Consider the following 21,353-nt stretch of genomic DNA (forward strand, 5'->3'; position numbering starts at 1 on the left):
TGTCTGAACGGGCCCAACCTCAAAAAGACTTTGAGGTTTCTTGCCCAGAAGGTGCTGAGCTTCTGACCGTTCTACGGAAGATGCTTGACCTCCTTTCCGGTTTCTTCTGTAGTCTCGCCCGGGTCTGTATGAGCAGGCATCTCTTGAATGCTCTGCAAACTGTTTTCTTGGTTGCGGTTTCTTAGGACCAAAGAGGTGCCTATCCTGAGGGAGAAAGCCTGATTTTCCAACCGTAGCTCTAGTAATGGCGCTATCCAATTTGTTCCCAAACCGGGAAGAGCCTTCAAAGGGAATTTTGCACCATGCCAGTTGGGAGGCTGGATCAGCCAGCCAGGGGCACAACCACAGGGCCAGTTTGGCTGTGACAGAGGACAGCATTGTCCTGGATAGGAGACGTAGAACATTGATAGATGCTTCTCCAAGAAAGACTGAAGCTAGCTTGAGTTCTTGAATGGGAGAGTTTTCCACTGCATCTTCAGAAACACTTCCCAGCTTCAGCTCCACGTCCGAAACCCAGGTTTCCATGGCCTTAGACATAGCTGCCAATGCTAGTGCAGGTTTGCAGGCCGCACCGGCCGTGATATAGATTATTTTCAAATCTAGATCCATCTTCCTATCTAGAGGATCTTTAAAAGAAACTGCATCATCCAGCGGTAGGGTAACGTGCTTTGCCAGTCTGGGTGACTGCGGCATCAACCAGGGGAGCTGACTCCAGATGACTGACATTCTCTGATTTAAAAGGATACAGCTTTGCTAATTTAGAGGATAGGAAGGCCTTACTGTCCCCTCTGCTCCATTCTTCCAAAATAACATCCTTTCATTCTGAAAGGAGTGGGAAGTTTAGCCGCTCTTTCCCCAAGTGTTTGAAGAACTTCCGTTGCTTCGTCTGTGGGGTGATGGGATCTTCCCATTTCAGAGCTTCCTTGACTGCTCTGATAAGAGGTGGAACAAGAGCAAAATTAAAGCCCCCAACTGCACCATCTTCTTCTTCCGAATCACTCTTTGAAGATTTTCCGGAAGTGAAACTCGGTTGAGAGGGGCCTTGGTCTTCAAGGGCCTCAGCAGGAGAGTTGGAAGTAGCAGGACCAGGTGCGGGACTAGTGCCCTATTCTTTCGGGGATTGTTGAACAACCCGCTTCACCAAGGATTCCAACCTCTGGTCTTCAGACTCCCTCTCACCGAATGCACAAGCAAAACAGGGCTCGCAAAGGGACTTGTCCTCCGGGACATGCGCCCCACAACCCCAACAGGCTCTCTGGGCCGTATGGCTACTGTGGCGGTGTGTGCGGTGTCTGGAGGAGGAATTTGAGCGTCTCCTCTGGAGCCTGCTCCCTGATGGAGACTCATGGCGTCTGGACCTTGAAGAAGATTCTCTTCATGGCCTGACAGGGTCTCTTTCTTGACCAGACCTGGAGGAGCTGGGAGAAAGAGAAATCCAGGGAGACACAGGATTTAGCCATGAATCATGAGCCAGCATTACTCCCTTCACGCTCCCTCTAAATGTACCAGCACTCACCTGTTGTGAGAGGGCTGGCCACAAGAGGGCGGTGACGCAGGATCCATGTTTCAGGCAAAACCACAACTGACAAGGGAAAAAGATATAATGGATCATAATAAAGCACAGAGAGCCATAATGTGTCTTTCCCCTCATCCATCCATCCATCCGCTCCCCCCCCACCTTTCTCCACACCGCCAGTACAGACAGAATCCGGCCCCCCCCCAGTCCCCACATACCTGGATCACACAAGGTAGAGGCACAGGGAAGTTGTCGCTGTGCCCACAGTGCTTCCCAATAGCACTGAGGCTGACAGCTGTTTAAATTTTGCGCCAGGATGACGTCAGCGGTGACCTGGCCGCGATCGCAAGTGCACATTGCGCAAACCAAGCCTCGCTTTCGATCGCGGCAGACTGACCCTGTCAGGATATCCTTTGGGCATATGAAGCACCACACAGTTGAATAGCCAGAGGGGATTTAAGTGTCACTCACCCGTCCGTGGCTGGGCCCTGGACACAGACACCGCATTGAATTCCTAGGTAAGCCGACCAAAATTTCACAGGAATAATCCAAATAGGGTCCTTGAAGGAGGACAAAAAAGGAACACTGGCTGTACCTGCAAGCTGAAATTTATAGAGGGGGGTCCTATACCATTGGAGAGGAGGCGGGGTTAACCCACACGTAGGCTGCCATGGAGACAGTCAGGAAAGGCTTCTTTTGTTGTTGTTTATTGTTTCTGATCATGTGCAGTCTTTTTGTTTTCTGTTTTTTTTGTATGAAAATCGTTCGAAAACAATACACATTAACCACTTCTGGACCGGAAGGATTTGCCCCCTTAATGACCAGGCCATTTTTTGCGATTCTGCACCGCGTTACTTTAACGGACAATTGCCCAGTCGTGCAAAGCTGTACCTAAATAAAATTGACGTCCTTTTCCCCACAAATAGAGCTTTCTATTGGTGGTATTTGATCACCTGTGCGATTTTTTTTTTTTTTTTTTTCATATTTTTTGGGCTATAAACAAAAAAAGAGTGACAATTCTGGAAAAAAAAAAAACAGTGTTTCTCTTTTGTTTACTGACAGACACAGCTTCAATTCTTCAGACCATTGGGTATTATGCTGTCTCTCTTCAGGAGTAGGTCTAGGCAGAAACCTTTTTGGTTACGCCCCTGGGGCAGTCCCAGAGGGTATGCCATCACTTCCTGCTCCAGGACTTTTCCAGAGCCTCTCCAATCCTATGGAACTCCTTACCCCAATCTGTCTGATTATCTCCTTCTCTATTAGCTTTTAGACAATCCCGGAAAACCTTCCTCTTCAGAGAGCCTATCCTACCCACACTTAACAACTATACTTCCATTTTCTCCATCAGCTCATGCCCCACAGTTATTGCCTTTTGGTTCACTTGACCCCCCTTCTAGATTGTAAGCTCTAACGAGCAGGGCCCTCTAATCCCTCCTGTATTGAATTGTATTGTAACTGTATTGTTTTCTCTTATATTGTAAAGCGCTGCGCAAACTGTTGGTGCTATATAATGGAATTTTTTACTTTTTGTTTTTGTTCCTGTGTGTGTACTGCAATCAACAGCCGGATTAGGCGACACACTGGATAGTCTAGATCTTTACGTCTTCCCATTCTGGCCTGCAAGCACAACCCAACTGTTAGCTCCGAGCTAGGTTTGCCACGACATAGCCCCACTGGACGGGGGCTGACCGGCGAACGAAAACCCCTTGTGAGGTCACATGGCCCTGGTCACGACAACAGTCACAACCAAAGTCGCAGCGTACCTCAGGCTGCAGCACCCCCAAGATGGTGCGGTGGACCTCTGGGGTGGCAACCGCCTGGTGACCGTGGTATGGTGCCAGTTCTTTTCAGAGGGGGAGGTGTCTTGAGAGTGTGTTCGGCCCAACGTGTCTGGACTCAGGTGGAGTCCAGGTTGCCGATCAACATCCTGGAAATTCAGGCGATCAGACTGCGTGTGTCTCATTGGACGGGTCGTCTGCAGGAACGCCCTGTGCGGATACAATCAGACAATGCTACGGCTGTGGCATATATCAATCATCAAGGGGGCGCAAAGAGGGCCCTGGCGGCTCTGTAAGTGGCTGGCATCTTGAGGTGGGCCGAACAATATGTTCCAGCCTTCTCTGCTGTGCACATTCTGGGGGTAGAGAATTGGCAAGCAGACTATCTCAGTCGGCAGACGTTTGATCTGGGAGAATGGTCTCTTCACCCGGAGGTATTTCAATTACTGTGTCTTCAGTGGGGGACTCCCGATGTGGACCTGCTGGCGTCCTGTCTCAACAGGAAGGTGCAGAGGTTTGTGTCAAGTTGACCCCTTGGGGTCAGTATAGCCTTTCCTCCAATAAAACTTCTGGGGAGACTGCTATGCAGAATCGAGGTAGAAGGAATTCCAGTCATTCTAGTGGCACCAGATTGGCTTCGCCGGTCTTGATACGCAGGCCTGGTAAGGCTGGTAGCAGATGTCCCTTGGAAAATCCTCTCAGGGAAGATCTTCTGTCTCAGGAACCAATCTTCCATCCTGCTTTACGGTCCCTGGCTTTAACTGCTGAGCTATTGAAAGCCAGGTGCTTAAAGACAGAGGGCTGTCGGAGTCAGTGATTCCTACACTGTTTAAAGATAGGAAATCTACTTCCAGGAAGGTATATCATTGAGTTTGGAAGGCGTACATTACTTGGGGTGAGTCGCGGGGGGGGTTTCTGCCTGCTCCTTTTCTGTGTCTCGCCTGTTGGAGTTTCTACAATTGGGTGTAGATCAACGTTTGGCTCTGGGCACCATCAAGGGCCAGATTTCCGCCTTGACTATTTTTTCCAAAGGCTGTTGGCAGGGAGGTCCTTGGTTCACACTTTTTTGCAGGGAGTTCGCCATCTGGCTCCTTCCAGGTGCGATCCATGGTACCTTAATTGGTTTTGTCGGTTCTTCAAAAACCACCTTTTGAAAATATCAGAGAAATTCCTCTGCTCACTGTCGCAGAAGGTGCCTTTCTTAGTGGCTATTACTTCCGCATGTCGTGTGTTGGAGTTGGCTGCATTGTCCTGACAGTCACCTTGGTTATTCATAGGGACAAAGTGGCGTTGCAACCCTGTCAGGCGTTCTTTCCTAAGGTTGTCTCAGGGTTTAATTTGAATGAAGATGTGCTACCGTCCCTATGTCTTAAGCCTACCCATCCTAAGGAAATTGCCTTACATTCTTTAGATGTGGTAAGGGGGATTCGGGTTTTCCTGGCCGTGACTGAATCGATTTATCTGATTCTTAGGTATTGGCTTCTTGGGATTGGGGGAGGGGGGGGGCAGGGGTGCCATGTTGTGAATATACTTGATTTACCCTGTACCTTTCAGTTGGTGATTGTTTCTGGCAGGGGGGGTCGTTTTGATATTGGTGACATTATTGCTGTATGGTTGTAATTTTCCTTGGGAATGATGTGAAATGTGTGAAGGCTGTAGTTTCTTGTTTTCTTTAATAAACGTTGTTTCTGATTTAAAAAAAGAAAATCTGATTCTTTGTTCTTACGGATAGACCTTATAAGGGGCAGGCCGCATCTGCTGTGATCATTTACAAGTGGATCAGGCAGACAGTGGTGCAGGCCTACTCCATTAAGAGACAGGTTTCTCCTTTCCCTTTTAAAGTGTATTCTATTAGGACGCTTAGTGCCACCTGGGCCTATCGCCATCAGGCGTCAGTGGTTCAGGTGTGCAAGGCGGCTGTGTGGTCATCTGCACACACATTCACAAAATTTATAAGGTGGATGTACTTGCATCTTCGGATGTGGCATTTAGCCGCAAAGTTTTGCAGGCTGCGGTTGCAGAGGCTTCTGCTTCTTGAGGGTGAACATTTTTTTCCTGGTGGTGAGCTCCAGTTGTTCCTAGTTGAGCTCCTGTTTTTACCTGGTTTGCTATGTTTAGCCTTGTTGGGAATTCTGCGTTTGCTGTGTCCCTCCCCCCCCCTCGTATTGATACTGCTTTGGAACATCCCAATGGTCTGAAGAATTGAAACTGTGTCTGTCAGTGAACGAAAAAGAAAACTGGATTTTTGTCTTACCGTAAAATCCTTTTCTCTGAGGTTCACTGATGGACACAGAACCCGCCCCTCTGTTTGGGTTTAGTTATTTGTTCTTCCGACACTGCTTGTTACAAACTGGAGTCCTACAGCAGGAAGTGATGGTATACTCTCTGGGACTGCCCGAGGGGCGTGACTAAAAAGGTTTCCGCTTAGTCCTACTCCTGAAGAGAGACAGCATAATACCCAATGGTCTGAAGAATTGAAGCTGTGTCTGTCAGTGAACCTCAGAGAAAAGGATTGTACAGTAAGACAAAAATCCATTTTTTTTTCACTTTCTGCTATATAACATTCCCCAAAAAAGAAGAAAAATCTATTTTTTTCATCCTTTCAGGCCAATTTGTATTCTGCTACATATTTTTGTTAAAAAAAATCCTAATAAGCGTATTTTGATTGGTTTGCACAAAAGTTATCGCGTCTACACACTAGGGGAAAGATTTATGTAATTTTTAAAATTTTTATTTATTTTTTACTAGTAATGGAGGTGATCTGTGATTTTTAGCGGGACTGTGACATTGCGGCAGACAGATCGGACCCCTATCTGACATTTTTTACACTTTGGGGGGGGGGGGGGGCAGTGACATTAACACAGGAATCAGTGCTAAAAATATGCACTGTTACTGCTGTGTTTACAACAGCTGGCCGTCCTTCTATCTCAGCGGGGAGCCATCGCGGGTGCCTGGCGGCAATTGTGGCTGCCAGCCCTGTGAATTGGCATCCCCTCTGCCTAGTGGGGGCGGGCGCGTGCTCGCCCCCAGGAGTGCTTCTGCGAACCGCCGTACTGGTACGGCAGTTCACGCAGCCGAACCAGCCGGCCGCAGTATATCTGCGGCGTGCGGTCGGCAAGTTGTTAAACGAAAATTGTTCATTCTGTTCCTGTACGAGAAAAATTTTGGAATTTGTTCCTTTTGTAAATTTTAGTTCGGAACGTCGGAATCGGCTGTTGAAACTTGTGTACACACTATCAGAAAATCATACGATCGTTCCTCGGACTAAAATGTTTGCCCGATTTTCTTATAGTGTGTACGAGCCCTAAATTACCTAAATAAAATTTAACTACTTTACCTCTTCTTTAATAGTAATTATAGCTTGGTAGCTGGATTTCTCATGCATCAAGCAAGTCAGTGCTGGAGAAAGTGGAAGGGACTGACCAATGCTTTTACATATTTTCTCTAAATTGCATGTAGAGCAATGTGCTCTCAATCTAAAGGGCTGTAGACCAGGTTAGGTTTGTCTATTCATTTGTGTGGCTATGAAGAGTGAAAACAATGTTTAAACATTCTGATTCATGGCTTCTAAATCTGCATAGGGAATTAATTTCGAATTTTGTTTGTGTTTTACAGGATCATTTTCCTTTTCTGTCCTCTCTGGAAAGATCATGCTACGTGAAATATACTATATTACAGAAGACATGTCTATTAGGTATGTGATGTTTTCTATAGCCAGTGCAGTGATTATTGCAATGGATCATTTAATAAAGTTTTGAATTATATAACTCAGTGGGGAAAATGTATCAAAACTGGAGCAGATAGAATCTAGAGCAGCTGTGCATTGCATCCAATCAGCGTCTATCTTCAGCTTGTTCAGTTAAGCTTTTAAAATAAAAGCTAGAAGCTGATTGGTTGCTATGCACAATTGCTCCAGTCTCTAGCTGCTCCAGTTTTGATACATTTTTCTCAGGAGGGAAATAAAGTATGAGCCCTGCACCGCTTTTTTAGGCTGAGAAAATGGAGCTGCTCCCTATTAAACAAAAGGGGTGCAAGCAGATTATTCCTGGCTCTGTGACTGATATGGTGAAATTGTTTAGCTGGAGCTGCATGCTCTGATTTCTACCTGCCCCACTCAATGCTTCTGCCCACTCAGGTGAGATCAGGAGAGAGAAGGAGGTGTAACCCTGCAGAGTCTGCCTCTATCCTGCAGAGAGAGGGATGTGAGCTCTTTGCAGACAGTTTTCATCCCCCAAATTCACAAGACAGATCTGTAGTTCTCAATGGACTACGACGGTGGTAATCGGTGCAATTGTAGTCCATTGATTCTTCTTCCAGCTGACAGTGCTAGAGGAAGAGTCTGCAGGAGCCTGTCATTGTACCGGTCATTGATCTAGGATTCCTGTAAAAAATGCACATTTTTCTCTGCATAAACTTGCATTTATTATTTTATTTATAAAGGTGAACCTAGCTTTAAACCCTATTCGCAGCCCAGCTGTCCAATCACAACACATTAAGTTCTGCTTTCAAGTTGGAGACATCCTTCAAAGACATTATTACACTCTTTGGTTTCATCTGCAATCACATAAATGGTACTTTTTATCCCAAAATCCATAAAGCTTGTGAATTAAAGAGTAAGGGTTCCACCACTGAACCTTGGGATACACTACTAATAGCCTTAAGCCCTGTACACACGTACCGATTGTCGGCCGTAAATATTCGGCTGACGACCGATCGGCCGTTTGTAGGCTTGTTAGTATGATGCTTCCGACAGCCGACAGCGCATTTTCGGCCGAACAGAATCTGTCATGCAGGCATTAAAATTTTTGTTGGCCAACACCAGAACGGCCAATTGTTCGCCAGTCAGTACAGATTTCGGCCGACAGACAGCAGATTTGCAAGACTGGGCATGCTCAGAAAAGAAAAAAGACAAGGAAAGTTAACCATCACATGACATCACTTCTGAAGTCGGCTGTTGTTGGCCGACAAAATTCGTGTGCAGTCTTTTGCAGTTTTCAACAGTCACGACAGCCCTGGACAAAAGACGGCCGATCGTTCGGCCGACGATCGGTACGTGTGTACTGGGCTTTGGACCATTCAGAGTATGAATCGTTAATCACTGGTCTCTGAATACAGTCTCTTCTGTTCATTTAGAAACAAAATGTCCTAAGCCTATTGACTTTAAATTAGCCTCATTAGCCATGTGTGGGAAACTGTCAAAACGCTTCTGTAAAGTCCAAGTATACTGTATCCACAGGCACTCCTTTGCCTATGTTTTTACCGAAGATCATGGGAGTACTAAGTATTCCAAAACTCACAAGAAGATGCTTCTGCTCTGTGCAGGAGTGACTTCTCATGAGGCTGGGATCCTCTTTGTTCCAAGGATCTCACTAGAAGGATTGTGATTTGATACTTGCCTAGGAACTGTGACCAGAAGCCAGGAGGAAGGGAAGTACATCTTTCTTACTTTTTTTTTTTTTTTTTCACAATATTTTTTTTTTTTACCTATTTCATGTGGCATTTTAGAATGGGGTTAGAAGGCATTGTGTAATAAGTGGGCCTTTCTTTTTATTGCTTGGTCTGCTTTAAAGCAGAACTAAAGCCATCAATATAATGGTTTCTCAAAACAACAACATTCAAGGCATGCTGTGAATAACTATCACAGTTGCTTGCAATCTGAACCAAACTGTAAAACCATCCATGGTGTCATAACTGATCACATGTGCAGTACCATGGCAACTGCATAGCAAAAAGAGGCTAACATGGCAACCTCCTTGGTTGTAAAGAACAAGTTAGTTCTGCCCTAATGCGATTGTAAAGGGATTTCTTTTTTTATACCAAACATCTCCATACTTACCTTCTATGTGCAATGTAATTGCACAAAGCTGCCTCAAACCTCCTCTTCTTAAGTGCCCCGCCGGAGCTCCTGGCCTCTTCTCTCTGTCTAGTCCCTCCATGGTAAGTGGCTTCCCATGGGGTCACTCGTGCATGCTCGCTTCCGAGCCCCACTGCTGCATCCATTGACACAGACAGCAGGACTGTCTCTTCTTCCATCCATGTGAGGGAGGAGGGCGGGTGAACTGTCAGAGCTGGCTCTGAGCTGTATGAGAGAGATGCTGTCAGCTCAGAGCCCTGCGGCTAGCAACCCCGATGGGGCCCTCCTGACAGTGGCGGACCACCAGGGCCCAGTCGCAAGTGCGACCTTTGCGACCCTGGTAGTTCAGCCACTTGCTCATTTCCTTTTCACTCTGCCCTCTCCTCCTTTCAGCATTTCCTTGTTATCACGTAAGCACTGCAGTATCACTGACACCCTGTGTTGCTTCGCCCTTTCCCATTCTGAATGGTGCAAAAACAGGAACTGCAAAAGGACGAAATCAAATTAAATTTGGGTACGTAAACTGCTTGCAATTACAAAATACATTTTTTGTTGGAAATCTCTGCAAAAGGGACAACGTCATAAAAACCAGGTGGAAAATGTAACCTTTCCATACTCGGAAACACAAAATAATAGTTTTAGCTCCAGTACTGTATTGAGATAAATTAACTAGTGTTCAGAATAAGCTACCATACATTGTGACACAATTTTTATTGTGTTGAAATAGGACAACCTATTTTTGTTCAGCTAATGGCATGCTACATTCTGGTGTGTTTCTTTTTATTTTTCCTATGCATTGTTAATGGCAAATTCCTTTCTTTATATTTTGGAAAGGTATTACTTTTTCATGAAATATAAGTACATATAGAAAGAGTAGAAGGCTCTAGGTCTCCATTCCATTGACAGACCCTCTGTGTTTGCATGTAATGTCCTTTGAACAATTGTTTTAAATTCTATACCCTGCATTACAATGGGGTATTTATTATTATACATGTATTACAGTCAGTAAAATAATTCTGTACATTTTTTTTTTTTTGCTTTATTTTTATAAATTCTTTAATATTTCAGATAAGTGCACATAAATGGTTCAAAAGAGGCAATTTATAAAAAGGTATCCAAAGTAACAGCCTGACCAACATGACATACATTTTCAAATTCATATTCTGGTAAAGTGTCTCTGGAAAAGTGACTAAGTTTCATCTTTATATCCTATAGCCCATTCTGTACCTTTTTATGGTAAAATGCAATCAACCATTAAGCTAAGAAATTATGTGTTTCTAGCTAAATGTTGTGTCTTTGAGTAATTGATTTGTGGTTCTAGTTGCTTACAGCTTAGTGTTTTTGTTTTTACTTGGAATATAGCCAGGTAGGCAGCTTGCCCAAATCCGCTTTATTTAGTAACCTAATGGTAAGATTATATAATCCTATTGCTCTAAAATTAAAATGTACAACACTGTTTTATTGGCTTTGAGGTTCTTAGAATCCATCAGTGAATATTCTTAGGCAGTATATTAGTGCTGTCTGTTTTGAACAAGCAGTAGCCTCAATGTTTAATTGATAAAGTGGGTCAAACATTATAAATTAGGAGGCAAATTCATTAGCCTGCCTAGACTTTATCTGCACATTCCTGTTCAGATTCCTTTGACACTTAACCATGTCCCAATGATGTAATTCCAACTGCCGCATTTCTTGTCATCAGACCATACTGCTGATCACTGTTGTGGGTTATCACTTCCCAAGACCTAATTAAAGTGATAGTGACAACAATGACCGCACTAGAGTTGTTTATTGTAACTAGATCTGATCATGGATTGAACTAGATTTGACATTTTATTTTAATTATAAACAAACTTTATTGAGTTGTACAACAGACAAAACATTCACAATGATAATTCGCAATATGCGCATATACAACAGGAAAGAACATAACAGTAGAACAAAAACTGAACAAGAACAAAATAACCAAGGGAAACTGCAAGTGATTATGAGTTACATGTCTGAGAGGTCTGCAGTCCTCTATCCCATATCTTATTATATTTAGCCGGACATCCCCTATTAGTGTAAATTATCTTCTTGTAAGACAAGGTGGTAATCACTTCAGCAATCCAGGTTGCTAGAGTAGGGGTCAAGGCCTGCATCCAACTTCTAGCCACTAATTTCCTGGCAGTAAATAGGGTTTCATGTAGAAATTTTAACGTATATTTGTCCAGATCTGAGTCCGGAAACAGTCCCAATAGGCACTGTCTGGGGTCCAGTTTGACCGGTGAGCCCATCTGATCATGCAGAAACTGCACCACTTGTTCCCAGAACCGATTAACCCGGGGACAGTGCCAGATAAGGTGCTCAAAGGTGCCAATGGAGATCAAGCATTTGGGGCAATCCGGACACAGAGAAGGAGCAAGTTAAGCCAACTTGGACTGTGTGAGATAGGCTCTATGGATAAAATATACAATGTGTCAATCGGTCCGACATCTTAGGAGACACCAATTTGCCCATCTCCAGGACCTCACTCCAATCCCCATCATCCATTTCACCAGCATCTGCCTCCCATCTAGATTTAAGAGAATAAGCCAGCTGTGTAGCAGACGGGGTAAGTAGCATGTAATAGGAAGTCGAGATTAACTTGCATAAATTACTCCCTTTCAACACCACTAGGATGTCGAGAGGCTGTAACTGTGGATAGGTACAAGCAAACTGCACCCTTAAAGCGTGGCGCAGCTGCAGATATCACACATAAATACATGATTTGGCAGATGGAACTCAAGTTTTAATTGGTCGAATGTTTTAAGTCTACCGTCTTGGAGAACGCGCGACACCTGGAAGACTCCACATCAGATCCAAATCTTCGGGTCAGGGAGCTGTAACAGTTCACTCAATCCCTTATTATACCATGGAGGTGTATCCTCGTGCATCAGAGGGCAATTCATCTTTGCTGTGGCCAAGTCCCAAATTCTTTTACTGTGAAAGGGGAGACCAAAATGAGATGAACCACCAAAGGATCCACTAAGACCTCTCAGTATATCACAAAAAGGGTGGGGGAAATGCCATTCAGAGCTCTGGCTCACTAAGGCTTTATCGCGCACCTATCAGCCTTATCAAAGTAGTACAGATGGGACAGCTGTGCCGCCACATAATACAGACCCAAATCAGGAACTGCCAAGCCACCCAAAGATGTGGGGCTCTTTAAGATCCTCCACGACAGTTTATGCCTACTAGTACCCCAAATGAACGATTTCAGTATAGTATCCATCATTTTAAAATATTTCAATGGGATATAAACCGGGGAGTGCCAGAGGACATACAAAATCTTCGGTAATAACACCATTTTAACTAAACCTATACGGCCCATACCCCCCAGCGGTAACTTCACCCAAATCTGTGTCTTATTTTTCAGTAGCGGTAAAAGAGGCTCCACATTCAAAGGGATAAAATCCGACAGTTCCCTAGACACCTGGTTGTCCAAATATCCAAAGGAGCTAATTCTCTGCAGCGGCAGAGAGGCTTGATCAGCTGGAGGGGGGGAAAACATCTATAGAGAGGATCTCTGACTTGTCCCAATTAATCTTAAGGCGTGAGAAGGCCCCAAAAACGCTCAATAATTTGAAGTGCAAGTGTAAGGGAGGGACCGGAGTCGGCAAGGTACAGGACTATATCATGCGCATATAACCCTATTTTCTCAACGAGAAGCCCAGTGCACAGACCCTTGACTCCAGGGTGGGATCTCAAGGCCATGGCCAGCGGCTTAACTCCTAGTGCATACAACAAGGACGATGTGGGACAACCCTGATGCGTCCCCCTATATAAAGGGAAGGCGGCAGAGGTCCAGCCATTAGCCACCACCCTCGCCTGGGGTGCAGTATACAATATAGAGATTCATTTTATAAATTTGGGACCCAAACCAAAACAGCAGAGACACTTCCATAAATAGGTCCATTCCACTGAGTCAAAGGCCTTGGCTGCATCCAACGTGACCACCACCCTGGAGCCAATCATGTGAGAAGATTGTAAATTCATGTATAAACGTCTGGTGTTTAAAAACGGTATTCTTTGCTGGCATGAAACCTGTTTCGTCAGGATGAACAATCGATAGAATTACTTTGTTCAGCCGTAGTGCCAGAATCTTGGCTAGTATTTTAACATCAGTTTGTAGCAATGATATCGGTCTATATGACTCCGGCAGATGGGGATCCTTACCAGGTTTGGGTATCAGGACTATAAGGGCTTCCCTCATAGATTCAGGCAGTGTGTTTGCCTCAAAGGCCGTTTGATACAACTCTAGGAGTCTGGGGAACAGGGTGTCAGAGAACTCCCTATAACATTCAATCGGCAAGCCACCCGACCCTGGGGCCTTCGACCTAGCAAAGTGAGCCTTAGCGGATGTAATATCTTCCCCCGATATAGGAGCCTCCAGGACCGCCACCTGCTCGGCAGACAATTTAGGAAAAGATAGAGCTCATAAGAAGTCACACAGAGACTGCAATGAGTAATCCACCTTAGATGTGTAGACCTCACCAAAGAAGACAGCAAATTCCCTGGCAACTGCTTCTGGTTCTGTAATGAGGTCCAAGGTCTGGGAACGTAACGCTATCACCACTGGAGGTCTAGAGTCCAAATGTGCTAAATAGGCCAATAGCTTACCCGGGCATTCACTATGCTCAAACATTTTTTGCTTTGTAAAAAACAGCCGCTGCCTAGCTTTTTTATAACAAAGAGCTTCAGCCGAGGGTGCCTCCACAGACAATATATGGTGACAAAAGCCAGCATCTTGCAGTCTGGGAATGAGACGCTGTGAAAGCAGAATGAGATCAATGTGAGACATAGTGGAGTGAGGCGCAGAGAAACAAGAATAAGCCCCACGTCTGGGGTAAAGATGGTTCCACGTATCAATCGGGGCAAAATCCGCCACCAAACGAGAAAATCGGGTCACACGGTCAGGGTGGGGGTTGTCCGGTCCTATTCTGTCCAGGCCTGGGTTAGACACCATATTAAAGTCGCCCAACCAAATAGCCGGGACAGAAGGATGACGAGACATGGAGAACCCTTCGGTTAGTACATTGGAGTTGTATGGAGGTGGCATATACCATGCCAAGATCAAAATAGGGGAACTATAGACATGAGTCAACAAAGAGACCTATCTACCTCGGGGGTCCAACTTCATCAACTGTATCCAAAAACTACTGATTTGGCGATAAGCACAGACACACCTCTGGAATGACTAGTGGGGGTAGAGTGAAACACCCAGCCAATCCACGGCTTCTTCAGTGCCTGCTGCAAAGAGCCAACAATATGTGTTTCAACCAATATAATGATATCTACACGTTGGTGCTTTAAAAAGGACAATATGGCTGTGCGCTTCACCCTGTCCCTAAGGCCCCGAACATTCCAAGTTATGAATTTGAGCGGTGCTGTCTAGAGGGGACAAAGTAATAATAAAAACAGACGGTAAAGGTAAACCCCCAAAGCAACAAGGCTCAAATTATATACAGCAGCTTAAAACCAAAACAATACATAATAAGTATAAATGCTATGACCCCTGCAGCGGTAAGCAAACTATCGTAGAAAAAGTGGTGGAGTGCATTCCGAAGAACCAGAAAAAAAAAAAAAAAAAGACCTTACCCACCCAGGTCTACAGAAACCCCAACATGTGCAAGCATAAACCCCAAACCATAAAACTATTAGAGCAGTAAATTGAATTCGCCAGCACACTCCCTGGACCCTAAAAAGGGCACAGAGCAGTGACTGGGGCACTAGACTTAAAGTAAAACAACACAGGAGAACAATGCATCGGAAAAAAAAATAAAATAGAAAAACATAAACTCCTCGAGGGCAGCAATTTCTCTGAAAAGCGTTGAGAAATGGCAGACCATATCCCATAGAATAGGTCCGCAGTTCACAACAGTGGCAACGGAACGGTCCACCTGTATTGAGGAGAAACAGGAGCAACATTCCCACACAACATCCACAGGAGTTTGTAAAAAAAGAAACCTCCGGGCGGTGCTGTATGAAGGCACATAGAAAACATATAGCCCACAGGAGTCATATAGGGAATATAGGGCTGATTATTACTAGCCAAGGTTCTCCAGTCAGATGGCACACAAAAAACAGGGGAAAAAAAGGGAGAAGCCCCCCACATGAGGGGGGGGGAAGGCGGGGAAAGCTCAGGCAGGTACATTTTGGCGGTCCAGTCACTCCACGGCCAGGGCAGGGTCCTCAAAGAACTGGACCCGGTCATCCGCCTCCACTCGTAGACGTGCAGGCTACAACATAGCATATTTAAGGTGGAGGGCATGCAGACATCTCTTAACCTCCTGGAACCGAGGCCTCTGTCGCTGGACTTCACTGGAAAAATCAGGGAAAGCCGCCATGTGACCATTTTGAAATGGTATGTTACCTTTTTCTCTGTCTCTGAAATTGACAAACTTGGCAATAAAGGTATGAACCGGCGCCCCTGATGGGGTGGGTCTTGCAGGGATGTGGTGCGCTCTCTCCACAGCAAACATCACAGACAGGGCCAGCGGCTGACATTTTGCTGAAGCCCAGAGCCCCTGAGCAGAAGTAAACCATAAAGCGTAACTAAACCCATTGATTTAATGGTTTAAAAAAACAGTTACATTCCTGGAATGTCGGGATTGCTAACTGTCACATTTTATATGTCCTCAATCAAACTGTCAAGCCATTGCTAATACAAGTACAGATTTTGCTGGCTGTAATGGTGATCAGGTACAGATGTTGCTGCCTACATTGGTGACATTGGAACAGTTGTTGCTAGCTACACTGTTGACATTGTGACTTGTGGCTATCAATCAAGGACACAGTGATTGGATGCCCTGGTGTGTGACAGTTTACACTGCTGTGGCTAGCATTGAGATCATTGTAGATGGCTACACTGGTGTTTTTGTTTCACAGTAAAATTACTGTAGCGCACAGTAAAATCACAGATTGTCTCTGTCTTCTCTCACATCATTCTCTGTGTAAGAGGAAACTGAATTGATGTCTGTAACATGCAGCCTTTGTTTACTTTTGTAATCACTGTGATTGGTCACATGGTGCAGGGCCAGTTTCATTTTTCCCTGTACCCCTCTCTGTGATCTGCTATGTCTGGTGAACACAGTGATCACAAGTCGGGCCACACTACACCCTCAAAGGCGCACATGGGTTGTGGGATTGGAAGCACATAATACGCCCTTCAGAATCCATGAAGCTTATGCCCAGTAGCCACTGTAGGGAAAAAAAAAAGACCGGATAGGAGCTTCATGGATTCTGAAGGGGTTAACGTACAATTATTACAAACACATCTTAAAGTGTATGAATAGCCCAATTTTTTTTTTTTTTTAGATTTGGATACAGTAAAAAATGGTTAAAACTCCTGCAAGGTTATTTGTTCTATCATTGTACCATTGAGGGAGGTTGCCCTTCACTTTCTGTCCCAGAGATGCAACTGGAAGTAAGAGGAAATCTTACAAACTGAGGTTCCATAGACATTTGAGTGCAGTACTTTACGTCTAAAAGCATGTTTACGCGAGTATAAATGAGTATATTACAACATTGGTGAAGAAGAATTTTTTACTCATTTATAATTTTGCGCACATTTACACGCCTATACTCCACCTTACTCAGGTCTTTACAGTTTTTGTTTTTTGCTCCGAGACATTCTGTCAAGTTCCAGAGTAAACATCAGTAAATTTTCATTTTCTGTGCCAGAGACAGTGGCCACCAGTACAAATGGAGGGGTGAATTTCCACAGTCATAAAAACTTGACAGATGATCTAACCCTTCACTACTTTATCCAAAACTCAAATAGAAAGTTTTGTTTAAGGCCCCTTTCACACTAGAGCGACTTGTCCTGTGGCTTGGGACTGCAAACTTGCATGACAAGTCGTACCCCATAATTTCCAATGAGTACCACTCATATCTGTGTGACTTCAAAGTAGTCCCGTCACTACTTTGGTCCAAGTTTGATGCGACTTGAGGTCCATAGATCTTAAGATTACACAAGTATTACTTCAAGTCCAGTCACATTTGCGGCAGAATCGCACGCCTTTCAGGCCACACAAGTGTGACTAAAAGCAGGGAAAGGAATATCCCAGAAAAATAAAATTTCCTGACTGTGGTCTGAATCAACATACTTCTTCGTATGTCTTACAGTTTTCAGTATGGTCACCCTAGTGACCTCTTACAAGAGTCGGAAAAATCCCCTTGTAATAACTACTTTGTCCAGATTGGAAAAGTTATTTGGTGGTTGTTTGTTGATAAACATGTCTGTTCTTAAGGCCTGGCAGAATGTGAAGGATGTACAGCTGGAAATAAGTTAATACTGTGTATGTACCTACTATATTGGTAGGGGGTGTCCTGCAAAAACCTCACTCTCAATAATGAAGGGGGGCACCATTACAATTAGTTTTGGTTTAGAACACGATAGAAAGTGTGTTGGGAGTATATGAATTTTGAACATACCCATTTAGAACTAGCAAACGTCCAAACTAATTTTATGTGCTCTATTCCTGATGTTTACTGGGTGTTCCCTCATGTATGCTGTTGATAATAATGCATTCCATCATTATTTATTTTTACTGCAGAATTCAAGATGGATTTATTATATTTCGTTGGTGGAAAATGTATAACCCTAAGCAAAAACAACATGGTGAGTATATACTAATGTGATATGGAGATGTACTGTTTTGAAACTGTGTTGGTTCTATTAAAGACTATATACTGTATACAGTGAGTGTGTGTGTGTGATATATAAAAAATATATAATTTATTTATATATACATATTCATTTTTTTTTTTTTTTTTTTCAAACATTATGGGACACAGGAGAAGTATTTTGGAAACTTAAGACACTGGCTCATTTGCCAGTACCCAAGCTCCTCACGGCCAGTCCAGTATAACCCATCACCATGCATTCAAGTCTCAGTTTTTTCAGTGTCCTTAGGTAAACAACTTGCATAGTTGGCAAGGTTGAATGAAGACACCAATCCCTCCAGTTCACCCTGTGTGTGCGACTACAGTTTTCCATATCCATGTACAAATCTGAAAGTTTTTTTTAATTTTTCCATGCAGCCTGCTGGCACCAACAACTGTGGAAGGAAGTGCCACATCTTTACCACTCAGTTGGAGATTGAACTGCTTCTCATCCAACTTCATTGTGGGGCCGCGTTTTTGTTTAGAAATCTTTTCTCTCTTTTGTTTTTCCCCTGAAATGTTTTCCTATTAGCAAGATTACTCAGCAACTGCAGAGCTACTGAGATTATTTTTTTGCTACTCTTATGCTTTTTGGATTTGCTACTCCTCTACTTTGCCCTGGGGGACAGTACCTTAACCCCACCAGCAAGAAGATGTGGCCCCAGTCTGTAATATTGTTCTTTGGGCACTGGAGTCCACATTATACACTCACCCAGATAAGTGTGAGCTAGCCATAGGGTGTTCTACAGGTCCACAGCCATGGTACACTCGCTAAGTGGATTCCTGCCCTTTTAGGAAGTATGCCCACTGTGGACATCATCTTCGGTTGAAGCCAAGCTGCCCATTAACATGCTGGAGCTCAAAGCAATAACTATATCTATGCAAACACTGAACTCTGCAAGAACACCCAATCTGGGTGCAATCAGTCAATGTCGTGTCTGAGGTGTACATCAACCACTGAGGGGGAACTAGGAGCATGCAACCTGATCATCTCATAGGCAGTGACTTACTGGGGTTGATTTACTACAACTGGAGAGTGTAAAATTTGGTACAGCTCTGCGTAGAAACCTATCAGCTTCCAGGTTTTTTTTTCGTCAAAGCATAAATGAATAAGCTGAAGTTAGAAGCTGATTGGCTACCATGCGCAGCTCCACCAGATTTTGCACTCTCCGGTTTTAGTTGATCAACCCTACAATCTCTATGGTCCACATTCCAGGAGTGGACAACTAGAAAGCGGATCTCCCACTTCACTCCCAGAAATTACTCTGTGCCTCGCATTATGGCCTTCCTATAATTCCTTTATCAGTACTTGGCCTTAAGGGCCCTGAAAGGATAGCTTTCAGCCTTGTCCATTTTTTTTCAACAACCTCTGGCTTTGCTCTCCTTGACAAATTCTTGACTCAAGGCGCATCTTGGATCAGGCCTGCCTTACAGCACCCTGTGCGTCTTTGGGACATCAACTTGGTTCTTGTTATACCTACATAAACCACTCTTTAAACCCATCAGGGATGACTGCAAAATGGCCATTTTGGTTGCTATCACATGAGTCAGATATATCTCTGAGTTGGTGGCTTTCTTTTTCTAGGAAGCTATTCCTTATTCTTCACAATGACAAGTTTGTCCTACGTCTAAAGTGGGGTACACACTAGTAGAAAATCTGCCGAAAATTGCCGTCCGAGGTAAAATCGTACGATTTTCGGCTAGTGTGTACACAACTTTCAGCAGCCGATGCCGACATTTTCAACGAAAAAAAGCGGAGGGACAAACCCCAAAATTTTTATCGTCCTTCCCCAGACAAACAATTTTAGTTTGTGTATGCAGTACGTCCGTGAAAAATCGGATACGAAAGACCGCGCATGATCTGAAGTTGCTGACAACCCAGAAGTCTGGGAACAAATGTCCAAAAAAAAATAAAAAATCGGACGAGAAATTTCATGAACATTTATACACTGTCGACTAAAAATGGTAATGAACGCTGAGCAAGAGAGAGAAAAATCGGAGGATATTTTGTCCGATTTCCGTCAAGTGTGTAAGGCCCTCCTTTCTTCCTTAGGTTTTATCAGTCTTTAACCTCAGAATAGATATAATGCTTACACCCTTTTCCCTGCTTCAGCTGTCTGGTACAAGCCCATGGCTTGGGATTCTGCTTCTGTATTACCGAATCCTTCAGTCCTCTAGCAGCTGAAAATCCTGTCCATGGTCCTGGATTATTGTGTCGACAGACTAGCTGATGCCATTTAATTAGTTTTAACTGTGTTCTTTTAGGAACCCCTTTATTCTTTGATTTGTCGGTGTTGTTGTTTGGCATTGTCTTTATTTTTTTAATTATATAGTCATATTTTGTTTTGTTCTGTAATGCTGAGTGGTTGGATTTGTTTAATGATATTGACTGATGTGAAAAGTTCAACTGTTTTGAGATTTAAGACAAGTAAATACACTAAATATCCAGTTAAAATGGAATCTTGATTAAGGAATGAGGATTTGGTTAATGTTGCTTTCATTGGTTCTGAATTACACAACAGCAACTGTAAATCCCCAGTGTGAAGTGTTTACTTAGTGTGATTGTCTGTGGTTTTGACCTCCGTCATGGCCATAAGGGAAAATTTGTCAGGGAAAAGAACAAAATTGCTTGAGAGTAATCCTTTTATTTAGAGTACAGGGTTTAGTAAAGGATTTATTCCTATGCAGATGATAATGCACGTCCTTTATATTGTACAAAATTTGCTGTAACATGACTTCAAGTATGCAGCCAGCAGCAAGGAATTCACTATTTTTTAGATACATATTAATTTATAGTATTATATGTCTTCATAGACATTTATAGTAGTCACTCAAAAACTCAAAACATCAGTCAAACTGTAATGGGAGTGTGGCTTCTAGAAACCTGTTTCTAACATTCCTTATAAAATAAAAAGTGTATGCGATTAATGGTCTTGGGGAGTTTTACAGAGTTCTCGGTCAGAAATTGCTTTGTCTCAAACAAGCTTCATTGCTAAAACAATTAAAGTATTAAACCCAATACTTTCGTATAATTATTTGCAGTTTCTAAAACAGGTGGGTTGCAAACTGCTTGCTTGTATTAAAGAAAGTACTGATTTAATTTTAACTCTACCAAAAACCCCAGTGCAGTCTTAGAAAAGTGATCTATGTGTGGCCTCTCCAACTTTAACAAAGTCAGTCTAATGATTGACTCCTGTCCAATGCACTTTTTGGTAAATTTATCTTGATCAGTGGCTGACAGTGTTTTCTGACAGTGCAGAGTCTCCACTGTCAGATTACAATATCTCAGCAGTGAGAATTCCCCATATCCACCCTGACTGTGTGGATGGAGGATTTTTTTTTTTGTTTTATGTGGCCCGTTGGCTGAGCAGAAAAAAAAAAAAAGATCCGTCCTCTGGCCAGCCTTAGCTGTCTTTTATAGTTACAGTTGAAGAAAATTGAAAAATAACACTGGACCCAAAATGTTATTTTATTGGTATTACTATCTTAAACACCTCAATACCGTCACACCTATATACAT

General features: G+C 43.6%; 1 protein-coding gene across 11 annotated transcripts in view; it reads left to right on the top strand.

Annotated features, from left to right (window-relative positions):
• Nucleotides 1-21,353, top strand: part of BLTP1 (bridge-like lipid transfer protein family member 1) — a 754,177-nt gene that overhangs the window by 95,184 nt on the left and 637,640 nt on the right. For all 11 annotated transcript variants that reach the window (XM_082243836.1, XM_082243839.1, XM_082243842.1 and 8 more), the window contains exons 4-5: nt 6,910-6,988; nt 17,725-17,789. In XM_082243836.1, the coding sequence (XP_082099962.1) occupies nt 6,910-6,988; nt 17,725-17,789 (144 nt within the window). The remainder of the gene's footprint in view (nt 1-6,909; nt 6,989-17,724; nt 17,790-21,353) is intronic.

The sequence above is a fragment of the Pelophylax lessonae genome, assembly GCF_965119305.1.
Source record: "Pelophylax lessonae genome assembly, chromosome: 1".
NCBI classification, from domain to species: Eukaryota; Metazoa; Chordata; class Amphibia; order Anura; family Ranidae; genus Pelophylax; species Pelophylax lessonae.